This window comes from Mus pahari, chromosome 8 (genome assembly GCF_900095145.1).
Source record: "Mus pahari chromosome 8, PAHARI_EIJ_v1.1, whole genome shotgun sequence".
Taxonomy (NCBI): domain Eukaryota; kingdom Metazoa; phylum Chordata; class Mammalia; order Rodentia; family Muridae; genus Mus; species Mus pahari.
Window position 1 is genome coordinate 18726165 of NC_034597.1, and position 12041 is coordinate 18738205.

At 44.0% G+C, this 12041-nt stretch overlaps 1 protein-coding gene across 4 annotated transcripts in view; it reads left to right on the forward strand.

The window, feature by feature from the left end:
• Arhgef3 (Rho guanine nucleotide exchange factor 3) overlaps nucleotides 1–12041 on the forward strand; it is a 291654-nt gene that overhangs the window by 220362 nt on the left and 59251 nt on the right. The window contains exon 1 of one of the 4 annotated variants that reach the window (XM_021203022.1): nucleotides 2914–3138. The exons of the other annotated variants lie outside the window; for them this stretch is intronic. Within the exon in view, the coding sequence (XP_021058681.1) occupies nucleotides 3046–3138 (93 nt within the window). The 5' untranslated portion in view covers nucleotides 2914–3045. Of the gene's footprint in view, nucleotides 1–2913; nucleotides 3139–12041 lie in introns of those variants that run through there. 4 annotated transcript variants of the gene reach the window in all.

Sequence of the window (12041 nt, forward strand, 5' to 3'; positions counted from 1 at the left end):
ACACACACACACACACACACACACACACCCCATTTATATGTATGTGCGTATCTTTAAGAATTTAAAGACGAGAACCCTATTTTGGGTGGTCAGACATTCATTCTATGAGAACTTGGGAAAATCAGACCCAAAGATACTGAGGTCATTTTGTGGCACTATTTAAGTAGTTGTGGCTATTTGCAATTCTCTTTCTCCCTCACTCCTTTTCTACATCCCCAGAGGAATAGTAAAAAGTTTGGTTTGCTGCATGTATGTTATTCACTGATTCTTTGGTTCCTAGTATTTTCTAAGAAAGGCAAAAAAAAAAAAAAAGTCTTAAGAGAAAATGAAATGTGTATGGTAAGCTTCTTATTAATATATGATTGTTATTTGCTGTACAGTAATTAAACTTGAGCTTCAATTTCCCTTCCCCATTTCGCATTCACTTGTATGTGTGTGTGTTTCTGTGTGTGTGGGTGTCAGTGGAGGTCAGAGGAGGCTATGAGATCCTTGGGAGCTAGACTTACAGGTGGTTTCAAGCTACCTGAAGTGGGTGCTGGGAATTGAACTTGAATCCTCTTAAAGAGAGGCAAGTGCTTTTAACTGCTGAGCTATCTCTGCAGTCCTCTTTTCTCCCCATCTCTAAGGGCTTGCTTATTATTACCATGTGTTTTTGATGTGTCACACTGCCTGGTCAGTCCTAAGAACACTGAAGAAAGCACCCCAATACCAGGGCTGTGGGAACCTATTGCAGGTAACACCCCATCAAGGGCTGTAAGTATTTTCCAACTGGAGAACAAAGCCCAGCGAACTTCACTGGGGATCAAAGCTCATTCCCAAATGCACTGTTGATGCCCAGGGTCTTGTGGTGGAGACAGTGGGTGAGCCTGGAAGAACGGGGCAGGGTAAAGGAAGAGAAGTTGTGGAGGCCTTGGCGCTGGGACATGTCACTACCTCTGGGCCTGGCTTGGTTGGGCACCCTTTGGAAATGGGGTTCCCTCTGCTCAACACTATATTTCGCCAAGCTTGCAAGGAGTATGAAATCAGTTCTCATATGCCCCTTCCCCCTCCACGCCTCTTTTGCTTAGCTTTTTTCCTGTTGCTTCAGGTTATATACTTGGGAAGAAAATCACAGGCACTTTCTCCAGTCTCAGTTGGAACCCACTCATTTCCGAGCCCTGTTTACACATATGCTTCTTCTTGCATCCTAAGACAGTCTGTCTGTCTGTCTGTCTGCTATCTAGTCAGGCAAGATAATGAGTGGGTTTAGTGCCAGGGTGTGGATTTGGTACCTGAGGTGGAAGATCCGCAGGTTAAGCCGTTTCCTGCCAGGAAAAGTAGGAACTGCTAGGTCCTGACCTAATCTGGAAGCAGAGACTGTCAAAGCAAGGTCTATATTTCTCCATCACACTGCCTCCCTCACACCCCAGAAGCAAAACCAAGACTCGGTACCTCTCTCTAGCAACATTCTCCGTATGCAGGCCTTTCACAGGACGATGGAAAGATACTGTAGCAAAGTTTACAAGAAATGTTATTTGGAGGAAATGATAACTTTAAAAATTTATTCTTTTTTTTCCCAGAGTGACATGTGAATATATTTTTCTTTTAAGATGTTGAAAATTGTTACTGTAACTATAAAACCTCTTTGTCCACTATTACTAACCTTTTCTATCCCAGATGTTTCTCCTCTGCCACTAGGGACAGTGTAAGCTTGTCTCAGATTCTTCTAGACATTCAATGTTGTTGACCTCCAAGAATATCTTTATAAAGAATATCAAAAAAGAAAAAAAGAAAGAAAGAAAGAAAAGAAAAGAAAGAAAAAGAACAAAAGAAAGAACAAAAGAAAAGGAAAGAAAAGAAAAGAAAAGAAAAGAAAAAATCTTTTGTAACCCTGTTTCGAATTTAAACTGGTCCACTGCTTTGTTCCCCATTGTTATATTTTGGATACTAGGAATTGAACTCACAGCCTCACACTTGATAACTATTCTTCCGAAGCCCAGCATTCCCAGCCTTTTGCAATTATTTTCCAACTGAGGCCAACAGAAAGGAGCTCTTTCAGTTCCACACCTGTAGACCCTTCTCTCTGATCGCTATGGGGTGGTGTTCTATAATTAGAAAAGCTTACTTAAATACTCTTACTAAAGACTGTTACCATTGTTTCTAGCATTGTTTGTTTGTTTTGTTAGTTTCTTTTCGGTTTTTTACAGGCTGGTCAGGGCTGTAGCAACAACCTTGTAATTACTTCTTGGGCATTTACAACGTCAGTGTTTCCCCAGAAAAGATCCCCAAAGCGTGGTCTTCGCTCTAGGCTGGAAACAGACTGAATCAGTCCAGCGTGGGTGTAGGGCCGTGGGTGTAAGGACGTGGGGGTGGGGAAGAAGAGGGGATGGTTAGAGGGGAGGGGAGTGGTGGAAAGTATTTGTCTCTCAGCTTTGGAGCTTGGTTTCACGGTGCTTTTTGAACTGCTCTTAAAATGGGTGCATTTTACTGTTTGGACTGCTTTTACCCTACTAACGCTCATTTTTAATAAAATGTATCCATGACAGCCAGGGATGAGTAGAGAAACCCTGCACACACCCTCCCCACCCCCACCTCCACCCCCACCCCCACCCCCACCCCCACAAAGTGAGAGCCTGGCTTGGGACTTGCCCTCTCGCTCTATCAGCGTTTGCCTAGCACCCTGGCCTCTTTGCTACAAGCTGTTTTTCCACCAGTGGAGCTGTCTGGGTTCTGTAGGCTCCTCAGCGCAAACGTTCCCTGAGGTCCCCAAAGTTGGCAGAACCGCCTCACCCTCAGGAGGCGTCTCTAAGTTCGCACCTGGCGCTCCTAGGAGAGCCGGGTGGGTCCCTCTAGTCCCGCCTACCCGCCCGCCTCGGTGGGCGTGGCTCAAAGCGACCCCGCCCTTCCCGGTGGAGTCTAGGCGTCAGCTCCACCCAGCTAGAAGCTGCTGTAGGTGTTCGCGTCGCCGTCGCCGGCATCGTGGAGCTCGGGCCCTCTTTTACCCGGAATTTTTGTTGTCGCCTGAGATCAGCGGTGACATCTCAAAGGGCAGGCCCGGCAGCCGCCATGGTGGCCAAGGATTACCCCTTCTACCTCACTGTCAAGAGGTCAAACTGCAGCTTGGAGGCGCCCCTGGGCAGCGGGGTGGCCAAGGACGAGGTAGGACGCGCCCTCCACACACCTGCACCTCCGAGCTTCTCTGCCACCTCACCCTGTGTACCGCTCGCTTTCTCTCCATCTCCCCCACGTGCTGCGCTTCTCCAGATCGCCCCTTCAAGGGTTCCCTCTCACGCCTTCTCTGTGGGTCCTCTATCGCTGCCCTTCTCCCCGCGCCCGGGAACCGCAGATCTTTGACGCTGCTTCTCTTCTTCCCGAGCGGCAGGCAGACAGAACCCCAGGCTCTGTCTAGAGCCTGCAAAGGCACCTACCTACCGCTGCCTTGTTAAGAAGGCCCGGGTGTCAGGAGAGAGCCACGTAAAGCAATGTCTCCCCGTCCCCGGCCGGGGTTGAGAGAGCTAAGTTCTTGGGAACCGGTTCAGACATCTCACCAGACTCACTTGTTTTTGTAGCTGTTTGAGAGCAAGGACGGGACAGGGCACTTTTACTTGTCACAAGTAGCCAATAAAGGAGGTTGGGGGAAGGGTGTCTTCATTTTGGGTCTGAACTAAATGAGTAATTGAGGCTCTCCTTTATGACTGCTGAAAGCGAGCTAAACGTTGGTGAATGGGAAGCTGACTTGAAATACTAGAAACAGTTCCCATTCTGGGAACTTGGGCGCAAGGGAGAGGGGCAGTGCCCTTGGGTAATTGAGGGAGTCCTCTCGGTTTGTCTTTCTTAGGCTTTCCTCTCCCACCCCCATGTGTCCTGTCTCTGGCAAATTGCTGACTGCCCTTAGAAGTTGGTTAAATTCAGCTGGGGGAGAAGACGATTCTCATTCGTTTTCAAGGTTTTAGAGAAGACAGTTGTCTTATCAGACCCCAGTTTTGCTGTGGTGGAGTCCATAGGACAAGCTCATCATGTCGTGTGTGTGTGTGTGTGTGCGCGCGCGCGCGCGCGCGCGCCTCACTCTGAGAGACTCGGGTGAGCAGTGGTGCTGGAGGAAGGTGTGTGTCCCACCTTGTCACAGTACCGTTGATTCCACCTACACAACACATGTAGGTCTGCTTGGTGTGTGTCCTTGACGCTCTGAATTCTGTATAGGTGTGGGTTTTTTTTTTTTGGGGGGGACTTTCTTTCTGTTTTTTTTTGGGGGGGGGGGGGTTGGTAGCATCAGAGATCCATTTCCTCCAACAAGATTGCCTCCCTTCAATGGGACTCCACCAGGCTCTGGTTGTATCCTCCTTTTTGTTTGCTGAGCACAAGATAAGCCTCTGGGCTTTCCGTAGCTAGTTGAATATTTGTAGAGTTTGTAGTCTCAGCAGCTGTGGAAGTGTAGTGGGCTCTCATCTGTTTGGTTCCATCATGGAGTTCAGGTTGTTAGAGCCTAGAATGGATATGAGTTTTCAGTAGCAATGGGACTGGTAAGGAGAGAAGCATACCTGGTTTGGTTAATACACTAAAGTGGGCCCGAGAAGATGAGTGAAAAAAGCTGGAAATTCTGATCAGGCTTTTTTTTTTTTTTTTTTAATTTTTTTTTTTTTTAATCTTTTTGTCCTGAGTTTTGGGGTCCTGTGGTAAAGGCTTGAGTGAACCTGCCTGCTTATTACTTCTTCCCTTGTTCGTCATAGTCTGTAGATTTATGCTGTAGCATTTCATGAACTGTTATGCTAATTTTCCTCATTACTCATTGGATCCACAAAATAAAGTATATTTTATTTTTCCTTTGTGGGGATGTACTTGTGTAAAAACAAGAATGGGAGGTGAATGCTTTTGGGGGATATTGGTAAGTATTTTTCAGGGATCAACATTGAGTTTTATTAATATAATTATTTTTACTATGATCAAAGTACACTTTATACAACTTGAGACAGAAATAGATGCCTCTGACTTTGTTGGCCAAATATAAGTCACTTCCCAATAATGAAGATAGGCTAGATTGGAAAAAGAAACTTAAGTGGGTTTCAGGGCAAGTTTCTGTCAGCACAAAAGGCGACTGAACAGAAATATATTTTCTGCCGGTAGGTGTCGCCAGTATTTATAAATGCCTAAAAGCAACAACCAAAACCCACATTCCCTTACTGTCTTGAAAAAAAAACAAGATTATATAATTGTTTATAAAATAGATATTAAGTCCTGTGAACGTTTCTTTTTCAAGAAACTTTTCATTTTTATAAAAAGAACGATAATAAAAGGAAGCCTGTCTCTCCGAAGGCCTTCCTGGGATGACAGGACCCTTTGACCTTCAGGGCGCTTGTGGCGGAGCACCTGTGCCTGGCACAGTTGTGTGATGGCAGTTCCTCCTGAGCATGTTCTAGGGAAGACCACGTGTGCAGCGTGGCCCTGGCCACTGCCAGGTTCTTCTAGCACGCAGTCACCAGCTACTTGATGTTCATTTAACAGAAAGCTCAGAGGGAAGCAGGTCACCAGATGCCATCTACCCGAGTAAAGATGATGAAGAAATTCTCTTAAAAGCAAATAATAATAAAATTTCTCTTCAGGGTTTAATTCAAATGCTTCTTTTAAAAATGTTATTGATAGTTTCCAGTGGAAGTAAAAATGATACATGTTTACATTTTTTTTTCTTTAAAATATTCATTTTAAACTTTAAAAAATACTCTTCATAGGTTATGATAGTGCATGCCTGATATTTTGTAACAACTAATAAAACAGCACTTCTTCTTCTGGCATTTCTTATATGGGTTGGATTTCAAATACTGCTAGTAAACCTTGCATTTCTTATGGTGTATGCATTGGATTGCAAATGTTTAGATGTAATACCCCTGGCTAACTAGTCATAGAATTCTCCAGCTCTCGTCATGACTGTGAACTGTGAGGAGCTCGTTACACAGCTTTGGATTTTCACAGAAAATTGTCCCATGACACGAGCAGTTCATTAATGCAACCTTGCTCAGTTCACCTCCATTTTCATTGTCATGAAAACTTTGATCACTTCCTTTACGGGGAGGAAGTGCTCACTCCATAACTGCTGGGTGCTCAGAGTACCTGCTCAGTTCCCTAAAAGGGAAGCTGAGAATGCTAATGAGCAGGGCTGATTATCAATTAAAAGTCTGTTTCTCTATGGTGAGGTTTACTTTAAATAGAAGATTCGGTAGCCAGGCATGGTTAAGGAAGTTAGAGTGAGGGCAGGCTTCTAAGACTTGTAGGATAACATTATGTTTACTATTTGTGTGAGTGTGTGTGTGTGTGTGTGTGTGTGTGTGTGTGTGTGTGTGTTCAGGCATGTGAAGGTTAGAGAACATCTACCTCTCTCTCTGAAATGTTTAACGATCTGGGGATTAGACTCAGGCCATTAGGTTTGTGTGCCTGTTACTCTCACCTGCTAACCCATCTCCGTAGCCCTCAGTTCAATTTTTAATGGAATCCAGACATTTTCTTGTGTTAGGCTTGGCATCCTGGTAGACTTCTCACTTTGGGCATAGATGTGTTGCTTGGCATCAGGCCTCATTGGTTGGTGGTATTTCTAGCCATTGCTTCATCTCTTGGTGCTTATAAAAATCTCAGTGCATAGGTAATAGGTGTAGTTCATGAGTAGTTGAATATTACCCTGGGCTCCCAAAAGTATAGGATCTAGTTTTTACTCAATCAGAAGCCTTGCATAGTCCTATGAATCATGGCACACACTGGATATAAAATTAAAGCATTCTATCATGCCAGAATTTCTTGAGATTCCTTGTAGCTCATTACAAAACATATATTAAATTCCAGTTTTGTCAATAAGGACACCAAAGAAAGGTGACTTGCAGAAAAATACCAAGAAAATCCAGCTCGATCCACGATTCAATACCAGATTTTCTGATGGATTTAGCCTGGTGTTCAGTACTTTAAAAAAAAAAATCTAATGAAAAAAATGAAGGTAAATGCAAAAGAGACATATATAATGCCCCAAATAAATAACACCTTTTAAATAGGTAACCTTAACTAAGACTGTACCTCTAAAGCTTCAGCTACAGGACAAGCTGGACCCTGTGTTCTTCTGTGATTTGTGCCTCCCCCAGTCAACAACTGTATTTGAAAGTTGTACCCACTTAGAGGTACACTCCTTGAGTACCAGTTACAGAGCTGAGTGGTCAACTGGTTTCCTGGACTTAGCTTTTCTCGGAATCTACATCATGTAGTATTGGAACTGTCAATATATACGGCCAAAATGCATGCCAACGGCCATGGCAGCTATTACAACTAAACCCTAAAAGTTCTTTAGATGGCTTAGTAGGCCTCGGATTTCGCTGGGTGAAAAGCTGCACAGTGGCCCAGAGAGAGGTCATCACTCACTGGTAGGTAGTTCTGATTCAGGTCACTAGGGCATAGCACTTGTTCATCCGGAAGGGTAGTGGATACGATATCTTAGAGGAAGGGAAGTTAACTTTATCCCTGAGGACTTTTAGGCTGTTCGAAGCATTGACTCTGAAATAAGGCTATCTCGTTCCCTCATCTTCCCCACTGCCTGATAGTGGAGTGACTTGAGCAAACCATTTTGCCTCTCCAAGTGTCAAGTTTTCTTGATCATAATATAGAGGTAATGATAGTGCTGCCTCCTAGAAACATAGTGAAGGTCAAATAGGAAAATTCATGTAGTGCCTGGCACATAGAAATCTCAGTGAGTGTTATCCAGCCTGGTGTGGTGATTCACACCTGTAATCTCAGCTCTGGGAGGTGGGGTGGAAGTATTCATGAGTTCAGGGCAAGCATGGATTATAAATCAAGGCCTTGTGTCAAAAAAAGAGCAAGGTCATGAGCATCACCCTAGTTAATGAATACTGACACACACACACACACACACACACACATACACACACACACACCACACCTCACACACATCTCAATCATCCATGCATGGGGGAACTCCATATGTATGTCCTTCACTTTGATCATAATCACAATGATCACATGAGGTTAGTGCTACTCTCGGTCTTTGTTAGGGTTACTATTGCTGTGGTGAAACACCATGACCAAAAGCATATTGAAGCGAAAGGGTTTATTTGACTTCTATTTCCACATCACAGTTCATCATCAAAGTCAGGGCAGGAGCTCAGAGGCAAGAGCTGATGCAGAGGCCATAGGGGATGTGGCTTACTGGCTTGCTCAGCCTGCTTTCTTATGGAACCCAGGACTATCAACCCAAGGATGGCACCACCCACAGCAGACTCGGCCCTCCCCCATCAATCACCGATTAAGATAATGTCCCACAGGCCTGTGTACAGCCCAATCTCATGAAGGCATTTTTCTTAATTGAGGTTGCCTCCTCTCAAGTGACTTTAGGATGTGTCAACTTGACATAAAACTATCCAGCACATCCTGTGTTGTAGAAAGAAGGAAAGACTCTAAGAAAGCTGTCATGACTGAGCTATGTGGTTGAGGCCCCAAGACTCACAGCTTAGGTCTGACTGTGAAGTCTGTACTTTCCCAACCACATCACATTGCCACAAAATGACTAAATCACTGGTCTCCTCACCCCAGGGCACCCGTGCGGTGAACCTGCCTGCCCCAGAGATTGCCTCACAATCCAAGGCTCATTCCTTGTGCAGTGAGGGAGAGACCCAACCTCCAGACAGAACTTCAGGAGCCCACTTCATAGAGTAGCAAGCCCAGCTTGAGAAGGTTTTGGTATTATCAACTCTATGTGTCTCAAAACCACAAAGTAGATCTCTGCCAAAACTCTCCATGTCCAGCAATGTGAAGCTGACACCACCAATTCTTCTATTAGTCATTTTGCTTATCTACATGAGCCTTCCACATAAACCAGTATTGAGGGCTCAACTACCATCTGGTTTCTTTTTAAATTGTGTCCTTTCTTTTTTTTTTTAACACACCCCTAATTGTGCACCAGTGATACTGTACCTATAACTGATAGATGAAAATAAATTATTGGTCCCATCCTAATCAATCTTGCAAGCCCTCTGTAAATTTAATTGTTATTAATGGTGCATTTGTGTATCTGGGGCACCTTCATTGGTGATGTATGCGATCAGTTGCCTTGTATAATTTGTCTCGTGAAGAACTTGCTGTGGTTGCATTTCTCCTTGTGTTGGGTCAGACACTGTTGTCAGTGAGGGCCAGAGGTTTCTAATGCTCTCTCCTTCTCCCCCACTTGTCCCCTTTTGGTTTTCCCTTTTTTGGTGTAAAGGAGCCACTGGCTTAGAAGACATTAAGTAGGATAGGCTTGTGAACCTTCAGCTGGCTAGGAAGAGTGGTTCCCTTTAAGTCTAGGAACACTTGAACATGTTCCTCTGAGCTCGGGCCATTATGTTCTTTTTCAAGAAGGCAGCCTTGGTTATTAGCAAACTTCAATTAATTGGAGCTGCACCAGAAAGCTTAACAGTAAATCCATTGGTCTTTTTTTTTTTTTTTTTTTTCCTGGCTCTTACATTGAGGAGGAAAGGAAAAGCAAAACAGGCTTTGCTTCCAGGGACTTAAAAAACAAATAGAACCCTCTAGGGAAATGAGCCCAGGTCACCGCATCGGCATGCCCTGGCTGCTGAGAACAGGTGCCCAGGTCTCCTCTGGCTGCTGGATGCATTCAGTCTCTGTTTACCACTTCCAGGGAGAGAAAGCTCACAGAACGTGAGACCATCTTCTGCCTTTGTTCAGTGTGGCTCATGAGAAGATCCTTTGATGATAGCACAGCTTTTCAGAGCTGTTATTCTATAGTGTACTTTCTCATGTATCCTAAATATTTGGAAATTGATGTCCCTCTCCTAGTCCCTCCGAATTCACATCCTTGCTCACAATCGACTCAGGTTTGTTCATTCTCTTTGTTTTCCTTATTTCACCAGGACGTCCTAACTGTGTCCGGAAATCATGAGTATTGATCATCCCAGAAATACTATAATTATTACACTATATCATGATGCAGAAATACTATAATTACACTATATCATGATGTTAAATCAACAAGTTTCTTTTTTATGTAATATGTGTCCTTAGGTAGGAGAAGGAGAAGAATACCTTGAAAATTATTTTAGAAATAAAAACAACAGTGTTAGGATTAGTAGCTCTGTCTTATAAATAATCTATAAAGATATAAAATGATCTACTGACAGATAGGCAAAAGACAAGAATACACAGCTCACAATCAAAGAACTGAGGGCTAAGATTGTTTTAAATGTTCACCTTAACAGAAATTATAATTCATACCCAAATAATAGTATGGCTATTTCATAGACATGACAAAACACAGTGCTGTGGATATTGTCTAATAATGCAGTTTGTTTGTGTGTGCACACTGAAAGACGGAAGACAGGGTTTTGCACTTGTGATCCCAGCCCTGGGGAGGCAGGAGCAGGCCAGTCCCTAGGATCTACTGGTCAGCCAGCATAGCCCACTTGTTGAGTTTGAAGCCAATGAGAGACCCTGTGCAGATGGTGCCTGAAGAATGGCACCCAGGGTTGTTCTCTCGTTTTCACATGTACAGGAACACAAGTGCCCGTGTATACACAGCGATAGAGGTACACATAGGCAAAGACAAAAGAGATTTGATTCAGATCTTTGGGCCTACTGTTCGAGCTTGCTTGGGGAGAAAATATATGTCCAGAGTTGTTCATAATGACGCTTGTGGTGGTGCTCATTCTCTCGGGGTGTGTGTTTTATACCTCGTAGAGCACTCTTACATCCTTTGGCTCACCTGAGTATAATTATCTGTTTTAAAAACAAGTGTACAGAAGGGAAGGAGGCTTCAGTGGTTTCTCCAGGATCATACAGATGGAAATGGCATAGTCAGAGGTGGAAGTCCATCATCCTTGCCCCACTGATTCTGGACCTATGGTGAGACGGAGCATCATGGCTGCAGGGTCATGTGACAGAGGCTGCTCACCTCTTGGTAGACTGGAAGCAGAGAGAAACAAAGGGACTGGGGACCAAGTCTAACCTTCAAAGGCTCCCAGAGACCTGTTTCTTCCACCTGGCCTCTCACTTCCTAAAGTCTCTTGGTACTTCTCAAAATAGTGCTAGTGGTGTCTTAGGGTATTACTGCTGTGAACAGGCACCACGACCATGTCAACTCTTACAAGGACAACATTTAATTGGGGCTGGCTTACAGGTTCTGAGGTTCAGTCCATTATCAAGGTGGGTGCATGACAGCATCCAAGCAGGCATGGTGCAGGCAGAGCTGAGAGTTCTACATCTTCATCTGAAGGCTGCTAGTGGAAGACTTAACTTCCAGGCAGCTAAGACTAGGGTATTAAAGCCCACGCCCACAGTGACACACCTTTTCAAACAAGGCCACACCTCCTAATAGTGCCACTCCCTGGCCCAATAAACAAACAATCACAAGTAGCTAGAGAACCAGTCCTCATACGTGCCTGTCAGCGACATTTTATACACAAACTGTGGGACTGGACAAGGCAAAGACCTTTTATTTATTTATTTATTTATTTATTTATTTATTTATTTAATCAACCAAGGCAAGAAAAATGATGCTCCTTTTTTTCCTAGTCTTCACCATTCAGCTTGCCAACATGGTGACTGAAGCAGCTCCTGGTTATTAAAAGGAGTTAGTTGTCAGCAGAACTGTTTGGAAAGTGTTACAAATGAACCCCATTAAAGTTGGTTAGAACTCTGCACAAAGTGACTTCCTGTTTGAGTCAGTGAGTGGGGTGACCTTTGCCCTGGCCTATAATTCAGAATCCCAATCTGCAAACAAGGACTTACTTTGTCCTCAATAGGAGATCACTATTAGAGTGAAAAACAAGCCACAAAGAATGGATAGACATAAACTTCTGCACATGTAGGTGACATGGGTTGACCTGATGCTTTTTGAGTTCTACAGATGCAGTAGCTACAGAAGACATGATAAAGAGCAAGGAGACGTATATTTCCCAAGATGCTCTTTCATAGGTAGTATTAGAAGCTGGCAGCCTGATTGAATCAAATAAAACTGAGAGCCTAGGTCAGGCCCTTAGAATATCATATACTACAGTGCATCCCAACTGCCTGATTTAGACATTGGA